Genomic DNA, 15,114 nt, shown 5'->3' with positions numbered 1-15,114 from the left:
ACTGTTTCGGCGCGATGGTGCGGCCTGCGGGCGAAGCTAATGGTTGCTAACTACAGTTCATAGGGGTACCCCATCAACATTACATGCCGGCATTAGCATAGGACTTTTGTTCTGGTACAGTGGGCCCACCTTTTCATTTTCTTTGAGTGTGATAACGTGTTTGTTCTTTAATAATATTTTCCCATTTAATTAACCCTTTCCCTGTGGGGAGGTTACAGACCTGGTGCATCCTAAGTAAAGCCTTGGAAAGGTATTAGTCTTGCCATATAATTAAAGCCTGATAGAGGTGTTACACATGGTACTGACCCAGACGTGGGTGATAAGTCAAACACATTGAAGTATATTATCCCTGATACTAACCCAGAGGTGGGTGTATAATATACGTGGTTATAAGGTATTGGGTCACACACGGAGCTATAGTAGGACTTCCGTCCATTCGACCACTCCTATTAAATCATTGTAACTGAACAGTACAACTAATATTAAACATTAGATGGGATTCTGTGTGCGTGTCCATTCCTGTGCCCAGCATTAACCATTTTGGTGTGGGTAACGTTACTACAATTAACCCCTTCCTACCCAACTCTCCCCTTTTCATTGTAAGGTTTCTAGTGGTCATCAAGGGAGGGTACTGCTTGCGGGAGGAACGAAGCTATTTATGCATATCAGTCACTAGGTGTGGGAGGGTTAACGGAGGTAATCAGGGAAGTGAGAGCGAGTTGGGGAGTACTGCTGACCGCCCCGGAGAGGCGAGGAAGACCAGAGTACCAGACCAGGTTGGTAAATCCCGGGCCCCATTCACTCCCACTACCGGGCCCCAGTTTGACGCTCCAGGCCCAAAGACGAGGGTGCAGTCAGACGGAGCTCTACTGTGTCCAGCTACCTTGTGACTGCCAGCAACCGTTCCCACAAAGCAGGGATAATCCACCCTGCTACACATAGAAATAAAAAATGAGAGGCAAAATTCAGTCTGAAAGGTCATGAAGACATGGGGATCAGTCTGAAAGGTCATGAAGACATGGGGATCAGTCTGAAAGGTCACGAAGACATGGGGATCAGTCTGAAAGGTCATGAAGACATGGGGATCAGTCTGAAAGGTCACGAAGACATGGGGATCAGTCTGAAAGGTCATGAAGACATGGGGATCAGTCTGAAAGGTCATGAAGACATGGGGATCAGTCTGAAAGTTCATGAAGACATGGAGATCAGTCTGAAAGGTCATGAAGACATGGGGATCAGTCTGAAAGGTCATGAAGACATGGGGATCAGTCTGAAAGGTCATGAAGACATGGGGATCAGTCTGAAAGGTCACGAAGACATGGGGATCAGTCTGAAAGGTCACGAAGACACGGGGATCAGGAGCTGTAGTCCCGGCTGGCGTCCGAGCCGCTGTGCCTCAGCAGTATCCCGCCGCCCCTGGCCGCATCACTACACCATGAACTGGGTGTATCCCTCGGCGCCGGTGACGATCACGTCCATCCAGATCCTCATGGCCTCAGGAGACGGAGCCACCATGTAGTAAACCCTGTCGTGTGTCTTCACACTGAACGTCAGGGAGGGGTTGGGACTCTGAGAGAGAGAGAGTATGAGAGAGAGAGAGTGGGAGAGAGTGAAGCAGAGAGAGCGAGGGAAGGAGGGAGAGAGAGAGTATGAGAGAGAGAGAGTGGGAGAGAGAGAAGTGAGAGAGAGAGAAGGGGGAGCGAGCGAGGGAAGGAGGGAGAGAGAGTGAGAGAAGGAAGAAGGGAGATAAAGGGAGATCAGGAGTGAGAGGGTAAAAGAAAAAGAGAAAGGATGGAGAGAGAGGGGGAAGAGGAGATAGGGTGAAAGAGGAGAGGAAAGATTCAGAGCAGGAGAGAGAGTGAAAGAGAGGAGAAAGACAGAGCAGGAGAGAGTGAAAGAGTTTCAAGTTTCAAGTTTCAAGTTTCTTTAATAGTTGTCATACAGAAGTACAGAATACTTTTGTACAAAATGCTTCTTACTGTTGCGCTCCAGAGACTGTGCATGACAAGATAAGTATGAAATAAAAACATAGTAAAAATTAGAAGTAAAAAAAGAGGTCACAGTGTTCAGTTTAGACATATGTACAATGTTCGTAGACGTAGTTACCATACAATATACAATACTGTGCAGTGTACTAATATACAATGCTATATAGTGCAAGGCATAAATGGACGAGGTGCAGTTTAGGTACAATTCACAGTAGGTGTACAAGTTGTAGTGCAAATCCTTTATCAATAAATATAAAGTGTAAGTGTGTTTGTGTGATCTAAAGTGTGGAGAGTGGGTGCTGCAGTGTGTTGTTTGTTTGAGTGAGTGTGTGCGTGTGGGTGTGTGTGCTGTGTGCATTTGATGGTTGTTGCATAGTGATTATTGTTCGTTTAGCGATTATTGTTCGTTTAGCAGCCTGATGGCCTGGGGATAGAAGCTCCTTCTGAGTCTTTCTGTGCTCGCCATAAGACTCCGGTATCGCTTGCCTGACGGCAGCAGTTCAAAGAGGCAGTTGTTCGGGTGGCTCGAGTCCTTAATAATTCTCTTAGCCTTCCCCTTGCACCGCTTGTTGTAAATGTTCTGGAGGGTGGGAAGCCCCCCTCTAATTGTGCGTTCGGCTGAACGTGTCACTCTTTGTAGTCTGCTACGGTCTTGTGCAGTGCTATTCCCAAACCAGGAGGTGATGTTGCCGGTCAGGATGCTCTCTATTGTACATGAGTAGAAGTTCCTAAGGATCTTCTGACTGACTTGGAACTTCCTTAGGCGCCTGAGGAAGTAGAGGCGTTGTCGTGCCTTCTTCACAACACTGTCAATGTGTGTGGTCCATGTCAAGTCCTCGGATATGTGGGCTCCGAGGTACTTGAAACTGTTCACTCTCTCAACTGGTGCCCCGTCGATGCTGAGGGGGCTGTAGTCCTTGACCCCCGACCTCCTGAAGTCCACAATCATCTCTTTTGTTTTGCTGACGTTCAGGGAGAAGAGGCAGTTCTCCTGACACCACTGTGACAGGTTCTCTACCTCTTCCAGGTAGGCCCTTTCGTCGTTGGCAGAGATCAGGCCCACCACTACTGTGTCATCAGCAAATTTGATGATGGTGTTGTTGTTCCGCTGTGCTACGCAGTCATGTGTGTACAGGGAGTAGAGGAGGGGGCTCAGAACACAGCCCTGGGGGGCCCCTATGTTGAGCGTGATGGATGAGGAGGTGCAGTTGCCGGCTCTTACCACCTGGGGTCTGCCCGTCAGGAAGTCCAGGACCCACTGGCACAGGTCATAGTTCAAGCCCAGGTCCCTGAGCTTGGCTATGAGTTTGGAGGGGACTATGGTATTGAATGCTGAGCTGTAGTCGATGAACAGCATTCTCACATAGTTCCCCTGCCTCTTGTCCAGATGTGATGCTGCTGTGTGCAGCACATGGGCTATGGCGTCCTCCGTGGACCTGTTGGGGCGATATGCAAATTGCAGAGGGTCCAGGTTGATGGGGAGGGAGGAACAGATGTAGCCCTTCACTAGCTTCTCAAAGCACTTCATGGCTATGGAGGTGAGGGCTACAGGGCGGTAGTCGTTGAGGCAAGCGGGCGTAGATTTTTTGGGTACAGGGATGATGGTGGACTTCTTCAGACAGGTGGGGATGACGGCCTGTTCCAAGGACAGGTTGAAGATGTCAGTGAATACCGGGGCCAGTTGGTCGGCACAGACTTTTAGGACGCGGCCGGGGATGCCGTCCGGTCCTGCTGCCTTCCTGATATCCACTTTTTTAAAAAGAGGAGAGGAGAGAGACAGAGCAGGAGAGAGTGAAAGAGGAGAGAGACAGAGCAGGAGAGAGAAAGAGGAGAGAGATGGAGAGAGAGAGAGGGAGAGAGCAGGAGAGAGAGAGCATGAGAGAGAGTGAAAGAGGAGAGGAGAGATGGAGCAGGAGAGAGAGAGAGCAGGAGAGAGAGTGAAAGAGGAGAGGAGAGAGATGGAGCAGGAGAGAGTGAAAGAGGAGGAGAGAGAGAAAGAGGAGAGATGGAGCAGGAGAGAGTGAAAGAGGAGAGGAGAAAGACAGAGCAGGAGAGATTGAAAGAGGAGAGAGAGAGCAGGAGAGAGTGAACGAGGAGAGAGAGAGCAGGAGAGAGAGTGAAAGAGGAGAGAGACAGAGCAGGAGAGACAGAGCAGGAGAGTGAAAGAGGAGAGAGAAAAGTGCGGTTCACAGATAAAAATAATTAAGTCCAGAAGCAACTGCTGATAATTCCATGGAAAAATCAACATGTAGGTCTCTCTCACGCACACGTGTAGGTCTCTCTCTCTTTCACACATGTAGGTCTCTCTCACTCACATGTGTAGGTCTCTCTCTTTCACACGTGTAGGTCTCTCTCTATTTCACACATGTAGGTCTCTCTCTCACACATGTAGGTCTCTCTCACTCACACATGTAGGTATCTCTCACTCACATGTGTAGGTCTCTCTCACTCACATGTGTAGGTCTCTCTCTCACACATGTAGGTCTCTCTCACTCACACATGTAGGTCTCTCTCACTCACATGTGTAGGTCTCTCTCTCTCACACATGTAGGTCTCTCTCACTCACACGTGTATGTCTCTCTCACTCACACGTGTAGGTCTCTCTCACTTTCACACGTGTAGGTCTCTCTCACTCACACATGTAGGTCTCTCTCTCTCACACGTGTAGGTCTCTCTCTCACTCACACATGTAGGTCTCTCTCTCACTCACACATGTAGGTCTCTCTCTCTTTCACACGTGTAGGTCTCTCTCACTCACACATGTAGGTCTCTCTCACTCACACATGTAGGTCTCTCTCTCTTTCACACGTGTATGTCTCTCTCACTCACACATGTAGGTCTCTCTCTCTCACACGTGTAGGTCTCTCTCACTCACACATGTAGGTCTCTCTCTCTCACACGTGTAGGTCTCTCTCTCTTTCACACGTGTAGGTCTCTCTCTCTTTCACACGTGTGCACATATATATATATATATAGAGAGAGAGAGAGAGAGAGAGAGAGAGAGAGAGAGAGAGAGAGAGAGAGAGAGAGAGAGAGAGAGAGAGAGAGAGAGAGAGAGAGAGAGAGAGAGAGAGATGGAGGTCACAGTGAGATTCTTCTTCTTCTTCTTCTTTTGAATTTCCGGCAGAGTAGACGCATCGTGGCGTATTACTGCCCTCCGCACTTCTTTTGATGATCTCTTCTTCTTCTTCTTCTTCTTCTTCTTCTTCTTCTTCTTCTTTCTTGGCGTATTTCTTCCCTTCTCATTTCTTATACTACACTAGTGGTGTTCCATCTTTAGGCCTCTTCAACTCACACTTTCTCCTTCTTCTCTGCTCCTCTTGCCTGTCCAATACTAATACATACACTAACGCTATATCCTCTGGTACAACTCTGAAGCATGCAGAAATGTCAGCACTGCCTCTGTGATCAACTGGTGGTTCTCATTATCCATGCCAAAGAATGATTTAAGAGAGAAGGAAGAGACTCCCAGCTCTACCAGACTTTTATAAAAGATTTCCCTCTCTTTCCTATACCTTTCACATTTTAGGAAGACATGCCCGACAGTTTCAGTCTCTCCACATTCACACACCCCATCTGGATGTTTGCCCACAATGCACAAGCTACTGTTCAACCCACAGTGCCCCAGCCTCAGTCTACACATCTTCACCCTATCACTCCTTGACCCATATCCCTCCACCTTGATCTTGACCCGAGGCTGCAGAGAGAAATAGTGCCTTCCCTTGGTCCCCCTTTCCCACTCATCCTGCCACTCAGCCTCAACTCCTTTCTTTATCTTATCTCTGAGTTCTACTCTTCCCATTGAAATACCTATCTCTTCCTCCCTTCCCAGGCTCTGTTTGGCAAGGGAGTCAGCCATCTCATTCCCCGCAATCCCAGCGTGCCCCGGGACCCAACAAAACTCCACTGACCAGCCTGCCTTCGCAATCCTATATAAAACCAACATTATTTCCTGAATGAGATCAGGGCGAGCTTTAGACCCACCTGCACTCAGAGCCATCAGTGCAGCAGCCGAGTCAGAGCATATAATCACCTGGCTTGGTCCCACTTCCTCCACCCACCACAATGCCCAGAGGATGGCAAGCAACTCTGTCACAAATACTGAGCTGCCATCGGATATTCTTTGTCCCTTACGATCCCTAACCGAGGCACCCACCACCCAAATCCTGCCCTCCCACTTTCAGGATCCACAGAGCCATCAGTGTACACCTCCAGAGCCCCTGATTCCAGAAGGAACCTCTCTATTTCCTCCACAATCTCGCCCTTATCCTCCTCCTTCAAGAACCTAAGTTCAATGACTCGATCAGGCACTAGCCAAAATGGCACTGATAGCCACCGAGTGTGCTCCGCCACTCCCCCCTGATGCAATCTCAACTTCCTGGCCCACTGATCAATACTGGCCAAAAAAGATTTATACTTATCCCCATCTCCTGAAAGTAAACACCTAGCTGGGAAGGACAGACTTGTCCCACTCAATTTTGCCCAGTACTGTAGCCCTAACTTTACTCTCCTCAGGTTTAGGGGCAACTCCCCCATTTCCACCAATAGTGCTGAAGCAGGGGTGGTCTTAAAAGCTCCACAGCAGATTCTCAGAGCCTTGCACTGAAGCACATCCAGCTTTCGCAAATTAGACTTGGCCGCAGAGCCGTACACATAACAACCATAATCAATTGTTGACCTGATCATCGCCTGGTATATCATGCACGTGGTCTCTCTATCCACTCCCCACCCACTCCCAGCCAAACTTCTCAGCACATTCACTATTCTTTCACACTTTGCCAGGATTTTCTCTATATGAACAGCCCAATTCAATCTTTCGTCAAACCAAACTCCCAAAAATTTAAACACCTTTACTCTCTCTAAGGGAGATCCATACATAACCAGCCTTCCCCTAGGCACCCTCTTTCTAAAACCAAAAATCATATAATTAGACTTAGAGGCGGATATTTTAAAACCCCACTTGTCTCCCCATTCCTCTACATCCCCCAGAGCTCTTTGTACCTGCTTTAAACAATACTCAACATTCTTCCCTCTTTTCCATATGGCCCCATCGTCCGCAAATAAAGACAACCCATATCCTTTTCCAATTTGCCCAAAAATGTCATTAATCATCACATCGAAGAGGACCGGACTAATCACGCTTCCTTGCGGGGTGCCATTTTCTATTTACAGTGAGATTCATTCCAGGTGTTTCTTTTTATGTGGAAATAAGAAGAAGAAAACTGTTGCCAGATCACTCACACACACACACACACACACACACACACACACACACACACACACACACACACACACACACACACACACACACACACACACACACACACATACACACACACACACACACACACACACACGCACACGCACAGACACACACACAGCTTGGCCTCGTGTTTGTCTACATGAGAAGGACACACAGCGTGTATTTCAGTAAACAAAGTAAGAAAAGTATTTGTAAAGGGGAGAGCGATAAAAAATGACAAGGATTAATGTAAACGCACATTGTCTATAAATATTTTTTTTTTTTTTTACACCTCGTCACAAAGATACCAATCAATTTACATACAGTGCATTTCCCACGAGCCGCCACCAGGGGCAGAGCGGTGACTAACTGTGAGTGAGTTAAAACCCTCTGAGGTCTGAGCTATTTTGAGATATGTGACCCCAGTGTTTCCCACAGGATCTTTTAAGACTGTGGTGGGAGAACCTTGGACCCCCCCACCCTTTTTGGTACATTTTAAAGTTAAATGCATCAATCTGGTGCACTTTGAGAGCAAAATAAAGAGGCTAGATCTAGGATGAACTTTGTGATCAAAACACAAAATCGACTGGACTAGAGCAGACATTTGAGCCATCAAAGAAATTGAGCAAAAGTGGTTACCAGTGTTGAACTGGTTTATTTTTTAGAAAATAAAAAAATATACTGGATTACTAATACGACTACTACCACTGCCAATACTACTGATACATCCCTATTGGCAAACTTTATATTAAAAAATATATTTAAAAAAAGAAAATGTAAATACATTTTTAAAAATGTTCGGTTCATTATAAAACTGTGGCGGGAAAAATTAGGGCCGCCACAGTCTAGGTAATTAACTCATTGAGCGCCACGCCCCTTCCGGGAAATTATGGCTTGATGGCTTTAATCAATGGGAGGACGGGGATATTTGCGAGTGCTTAAAATATATCTTAAATTATGGCTATGGGTCTAATACACCCGTCGCTTATCAATGACTTGCTTGCAGTCAACATGTACAAAACGGATTGTTTTTTCATCTGTACATTTCCGTTTTATACCGTTTTGAATACGAGTATAGTTTTGGTGATTTCTAGTAATTCCAGAGAAAGACGCGATAATAGCCCTTTAGTGGAATACACAAAACACATTGTAATTTTTTGGCTGATTTATTAATCGTTTTCAAATAAACGCTAGATTATCAATAGTATATGTGTCCTCATGCACGCTAGAGAAGCGGGCTGAAAAATCGATTATCCGTGCATTGGTCAGCCACAACGGCACGCACACACACGCGCGCGCGCGCTCCGATGGCGGTGAAAGGAACATCTGATTAACCCAAGATTCGTAACATAAATTCCTTACCGCACATCTGTCCTGCAAAAAGATGAATCCAATTCCTGATCGCCATTCCAAATATTGATCGCGTTTATTGATCCAACGTTATATATCCAAAACACATAATCCACGCTGCTCCCAGCCTCCCCAGTCAATGTGGTAACACGATACTGCATGCCCGAAAAGGAAAACCTGGACCAGACTTTTTTTTGGTATGCACATCCCCAGCCAATCCAATCCAATGATGTGCAATACCATCCGGGAGACGATAGGTGGCGGTATTTGCCCTTTTGCGAGCTCAGACCCATTCCCAACGATAACATCAGGTTGGATGGATGAAAATTAATGGATATCGCTAATAAAAGAAATAACGATTAAAACCCAACTATACTCGTGATTGGTGCTCGAGCGTCGTCGAGTTAACCCGACTATACTCGTGATTGGTGCTCGAGCGTCGTCGAGTTAACCCAACTATACTCGTGATTGGTGCTCGAGCGTCGTCGAGTTAACCCGACTATACTCGTGACTGGCGTCCAATGAGTTAATGGGAAACATTGGACCCAGAACAGTTACAGCATCACATCACATCACATCATGGATCCTACACTGGCCCCAGAACAGTTACAGCATCACATCACATCACATCATGGATCCTACACTGGCCCCAGAACAGTTACAGCATCACATCACATCACATCATGGATCCTACACTGGCCCCAGAACAGTTACAGCATCACATCACATCACATCATGGATCCTACACTGGCCCCAGAACAGTTACAGCATCACATCACATCATGGATCCTACACTGGCCCCAGAACAGTTACAGCATCACATCACATCACATCATGGATCCTACACTGGCCCCAGAACAGTTCCTACCCGCGTAGTAAGACAGCGTCCGGCGGTTGCGGTCGAAGACGAACCAGCGTTTCTTCCAGGTCTTGATCCCGCCCCCCATCTTGACCAGGTAGCCCCGACAGGTCTTCTCTGTGATTGACAGGTGGAAGCAGGTGTCCGCGCTGTGGCCCGCCCCCTCGATGTGGGCGCGCAGGTCGAAGTCGTCCTTACGCACCGGCAGGTAACGGGTCAGGGGTCGTGTGACGTACGTGGGTTGGTCATTATCATTGTTACTGTATTAGGAGACCATGTGAACATCAGATTAGTATCATGAGTGGGTTATGTTGTTCTTGGTGGTGTGATGTGTCATCTTTTAATGCTGCCTCTTCTTTTCTTCCCAGAGACCACTCATCCTCCTGATTGAGCTGATTGCACCTGCTTGATTACACCTGTGGGCAGTTAGTGGGATGAGTGAATATAAGCGGGAAGATGACACACACACGGGAATCTCATTGCTGGAAGTCACTTGCCTTATGGTGGAATGAGGAGGCTGCCGTCTCGCCTATCTATGGCCTAATGCAACACTGTGTGGCACGGTGCCATTTGATCACATGGAGTGTGGGTTAAACTCCACAGCTGTGGTGTCCTAGGATGGGCCTAAGGTTGTATCGTAGCTACTAAGTGTTCGTTTGTGTATTTGTATGTATTGTTTGTCCTCCCTTACCTTTTCCCCTTCTTGCCTTATGGTGGAGGTTTGAATTCCTACCACCATAAATATATAATTTACTATTTGGAAAACGTCTTGTGTTGTGTCTTTTTTTCACCTACACCTGGGACCTTGATTTTGAACATATTTACTTAGAGGGGCTGCTTTTGCTCATGTGCCGTCCTCCAGTTGTTATTATCAGACCTGCGTACATGACATGGGGGCTCGTTAGTTTGCGCAATTGTATGGTTCCTTGTTGGTAAAATAACAGGGTGACTTGTCGATTGAAGCATATCAGGTGTAATAAGATAGCGTTTTCTGAAATGGTAAGTTAGTGTGTTCCATTGTCCGTGCTACACAGTTGATTGATGTAAACCATTGTTGTATGTGATGCTCTTGAACTAATCTGTTTTTCTGCCACATAGGTAACAGGGGGGGTCACCTGCTTGGCTAGAGGGTGGGGGGCACGAGTCGTGATTCCGGTGGAGCGCGCAATGAAATCGGTAAGCGACTGAAGATATGTGTAGCCTTCATCCAGGTAGTGGAGTAGTTTATCTGGGATAGGCTAGAGTGACACAGGTGACTCCTAGTTGAGGTGGTTAGACCAGCATTTATTGTTTTCATGGATGGTAGATGTGGGCAGTAGATCAGAGTGGTTGAATTGTATACTACGGAATGTAATGATTAAAGGTGTTACGCACGGATATTGTGGAGTAGGTGAGGGGGTATTTTCTTGTCACCTGTGATTCGTTTATTATTGTTGTGTTACTTTTTGTAGTCATATTCTGTAGGGACTATGGCTGGGGTGGCTTTTACTTTGGACTTGTTTGTGGCAGATCCTACAAGGGATCAGGTTGATGACTGCACGAAAGCTGAATTGTGTGGGGTCGCCAAGCATTATGGCATTACGGTCCAAAGTTCAAAAAGTAAAGAGGAGGTGAAAGCACTTGTGCTCGCTGGGTTGGTTGATAGGGAGATATTGAGTTCGCCCATAGCCGGGGGAAATGGCTCGGAGGACGTCACGCATGACGAGGCGTCTGGTGAGCCCAGTGAGAGAACAGGTGTTGCTATACAGGAACGGAGGGGTAGCGGTGCCATGGCTGAGGAGATTGACGGTGATAATTCTGTACATTCAGGACGTGCTTCTGTTTCAGAGGAGAGAGCTGCTATGCGTGACAGGGAAGAGAGAAAGGAGGAGAGAGACAGGTTGGAGAGGAAAGAGGAGAGAAGAGAGGAGAGAGACAGAGAAGAGAGAAGGGAGGAGCGAGACAGGAGAGAGAGAGACAGGTTGGAGAGGAGAGAGGAGAGCAGAGAGGAGAGGGACAGAGAGGAGAGAAGAGAGGGGAAGGAGAAGGATAGAGAGCTCCAGATTACACTAAGGAGGATGGAACTGGAGTGTTGGCTCTTCTTCGCCCTCATCTGAAGGTTACCAGGGCAGTTTTAATGTTGGGCAGCATATTTCTATGGTTCCTGTTTTTCGAGAGTCTGAGGTGGAAGCATTTTTTGTTAATTTTGAGCGGATAGCGTGGGCTTCGCATTGGCCGGAGGATCAGTGGGCACTATTATTGCAATATAAGCTCGCGGGTAGGGCTCAGGACGCATGCCAGTTATTATCGAAGGAGGACAGCATGGTATATGAGAAAGTGAAGGGTGCTGTCTTGCGCGTATATGAACTGGTGCCGGAGGCGTATAGGCAGCGGTTTAGGGGACTAAGTAAAGCTCCCTCGCAAACACATGTGGCATTTTCCCATGAACAACGGATGATGTTCACTCGTTGGTGTGAAGCATGTAAGGTGGATGGGGTCGAGGCTTTGAGCGAGTTAATCCTCATTGAACAATTAAAAAAATTTGTGCCCGAACACATGATAGTACATCTAGAGGAGCGAAAGGTTTCTACCCTCCAGGAAGCTGCAGTTTTGTGTGACGAATTGGCAATGATCCACAAAAATGTTTCTGCATCACATGTTTCTGTGCGAAATGATGTGTATGTAGGAGGCGACGAGCGATCATTTCGACCTCGCTCACCGCCGTCTAGGAGGGTCCCTGTGTGTAATTATTGTAAAAAGATGGGTCATTCGGTGGCGGACTGTTACGCATTGAAATATCCGCAAGATGCTAGGGGACCAGCTCAGAAACCGAAGGGGGTGGGCTTGATTGGCCCTATATCACGGCCAGAGGAGCAGGAGAAACCAGATGGTTGTTTTGAACCTTTTATTTTTTCTGGTTTTGTGTCAGTGTCGGGTGAAGTCTGTGATCAACGGGAGGTGAAAATCCTTCGTGATACGGGTGCTTCGCAGTCTTTTATCCTGGCGGATGTGTTGCCATTGAGTGAGGAGTCATCTTGCAAGTTAAGTACTGTTGTGCGGGGTATCGAAATGAGTTTTACACCCGCACCCTTACATAGGATATATGTGCAATCAGATTTAGTCACAGGTTGTTTTTCCGTGGCGGTTCGTCCCTCTTTTCCCGTGGCGGGGATTGATTTTATCATGGGGAATGATATAGCGGGGGGAAAAGTAATTCCTGTTCTGAAGGTGGTGAACGCCCCAGTGGCTGAGGGTCTGTGCGATGCATTGAGTAAAAGTTACCCAAATGTTTTTCCTGTTTGTGCTGTCACTAGAGCTAAGGAGAGGGAGCGGCATCAAGCAGTGTCGCTGGGTGATTCTATCTGTGGCGAGGCTCTGGCTGGGGACAGGTGGCCATCTAGTGGCGCGATGGGGGAGAGTGTGAGTGGTGTTCAGAGGACGCGGGTGGAGTCAAAATTCCCTGACGTGCCCTTGCCACTGACACGTCAGGCGTTGATTGATGCCCAGCGGAATGATTCCTCACTAACAAGCTGTTTCGCGGCAGTAGCCAGTACTGCTGATAGTAAGAAACACACCTTTTTGATGGAAGAGGGAGTGTTGATGCGCACCTGGGTAGCTAGACCAGGTGTGACGGGCTTGCAGTCTGGAGAAGACTGGAATATGGTGCACCAAGTGGTGTTGCCAGTAGAGTGTAGGCGTCATGTCTTGATGCTGGCACATGAGCATATCTGGTCGGGGCATTTGGGTATATCTAAAACTTATGACAGGATACTGCAGAATTTTTTTTGGCCCGGCTTGAAGGCCGATGTGGTAGACTTTTGTGGTACATGCAGTACATGTCAAATAGTGGGGAAACCAAATCAGGGGGTTCCTCCAGCTCCTCTACACCCCGTTCCAGCAATTGGGGAACCTTTTGAGCATGTGATCATAGACTGTGTGGGCCCTTTACCTAGAACAAAGGCGGGAAACCAGTATATGTTAACTATTATGTGTCTTGCCACCCGTTTTCCTGAGGCCATACCTTTGAGGACGATTACAGCCCCTGTAATTACCAAAGCATTAAACAGGTTTTTTGCTACTTTCGGGCTACCAAAAACTGTACAAAGCGATCAAGGCACGAATTTCATGGCTAAAACATTTAATCAGTCATTACAGGCTTTGGGTATCAGTCACACGGTTTCAAGTGCATACCATCCTGAATCGCAGGGGGCGCTAGAGCGCTGGCACCAGACGCTGAAGGCAATGCTAAAAAAGTACTATATTGATACAGGTTGTGGCTGGGACGAGGGAGTGCCATTTGTACTGTTTGCCATTAGGGACGCTAAACAGGAGTCGCTTGGGTTTAGCCCTGCCGAGCTGGTGTTTGGTCGCAGTGTGCGTGGGCCATTGAAGATGCTCAAGGAGAAAATGTTGTCTGTTTCCATTCCCACGTCGAACGTGTGTGATTTTGTCTCCCGCTGTAAGGAACGTCTCCACGGTGCATCCTCGTTGGCTAGGCTAGCCCTCGCCTCTGCCCAGGGGGAGATGAAGGTGAGGTTTGACAGGAAGGCGGTGGCGCGGCGGTTCAAGCCTGGCGATGAGGTGCTGGTTTTGTTGCCCATGCCTGGGTCAGCGCTCTCTGCCCGATTTTCGGGGCCCTATAGAGTGGAGAAGAAGATATCAGACACCAATTATGTGATATGTACGCCCGAGAGGCGCAGAAAGAAGCGGTTGTGTCATATCAACATGTTAAAGAAATATCTCACCCGCACAGGTGGGGGTACGCAGGAGGTGCAGTCTGGGAGCCCGGGAGCTGTTCCGGCTGTTGTCTTGTCATGTGTGCACCCCCTGCCGGACGATGATTTAAAGGTATTGTCCGAGGGTCAGCAGACAGGGTGGTTGACTAACTCAGAATTCATGAGTGACGTCACAGCTCGTCTGTTGTACCTGCCCGAGGCACAGGGAGATGATGTGAGGAAACTGTTGTTGACGTATCCAGTGTTGTTTTCTGATGTGCCGTCTAGGACTTCCGTCCTGGAGCACGACATTGACGTTGGGAGTGCGACTCCCATCAAGCAGCATGCGTATCGTTGTCCAGTGGCGAAGAGGGATGTGATGAGGAAGGAAGCTCTGTATCTTCTTGAAAATGGGATGGCTAAATCTAGCCGTAGTCCATGGAGCTCCCCTTGCCTTTTGGCTCCGAAGGCTGATGGCTCTCCCCGTTTTTGTACAGACTACCGGAAGGTAAACGCTGTGACGGTGCCTGACTCATTCCCGTTGCCCAGGATGGATGACTGCATAGATAGTATTGGGCCCGCTGTATTTATCACAAAGCTCGATCTCCTGAAGGGGTACTGGCAGGTTCCCCTGACGGAGCGGGCCTCAGATATTTCGGCGTTTGTTACCCCTGATCATTTTCTGCAGTACACCGTCATGGCCTTCGGGATGAGGAATGCTCCGGCCACGTTTCAGCGTCTGATGCACATGGTGTTGGGAGGGGTGCCTAAATGCAATGTGTATTTGGATGACGTGGTGGTGTACTCTGACACGTGGGAGTTACACATTGCTAATTTGGGGGTGGTGTTTGCACGCTTAGCTGAGGCATCTCTGACCTTGAACCTCGCTAAGTGTGAGTTCGGTAAGGCTATTGTGACTTACTTGGGTAAGCAGGTGGGGCATGGGCAGGTTCGTCCGGTGGACGCTAAGGTTTCGGCGAT

General features: G+C 47.9%; 1 protein-coding gene across 1 annotated transcript; it reads right to left on the bottom strand.

The window, feature by feature from the left end:
- Positions 1-1,261: 1,261 nt before the first annotated feature.
- LOC311238021 (pleckstrin homology-like domain family B member 2) lies at positions 1,262-14,479 on the bottom strand (the record flags this gene model as incomplete). Its single annotated transcript, XM_084325988.1, has 4 exons — positions 1,262-1,569; positions 9,426-9,699; positions 13,895-14,055; positions 14,345-14,479. The coding sequence occupies 4 exons, from the start codon at positions 14,477-14,479 to the stop codon at positions 1,429-1,431; spliced, it is 711 nt and encodes a 236-aa protein (XP_084182114.1). The 3' UTR covers positions 1,262-1,428.
- Between the last annotated feature and the right edge of the window lie 635 nt (positions 14,480-15,114).

The sequence above is a fragment of the Notolepis coatsorum genome, assembly GCF_963971535.1.
Source record: "Notolepis coatsorum genome assembly, chromosome: 12".
NCBI lineage: Eukaryota > Metazoa > Chordata > Actinopteri > Aulopiformes > Paralepididae > Notolepis > Notolepis coatsorum.
Note: the sequence above shows the minus strand (reverse complement) of the source record. Positions and strands in the feature narration are given on the sequence as shown.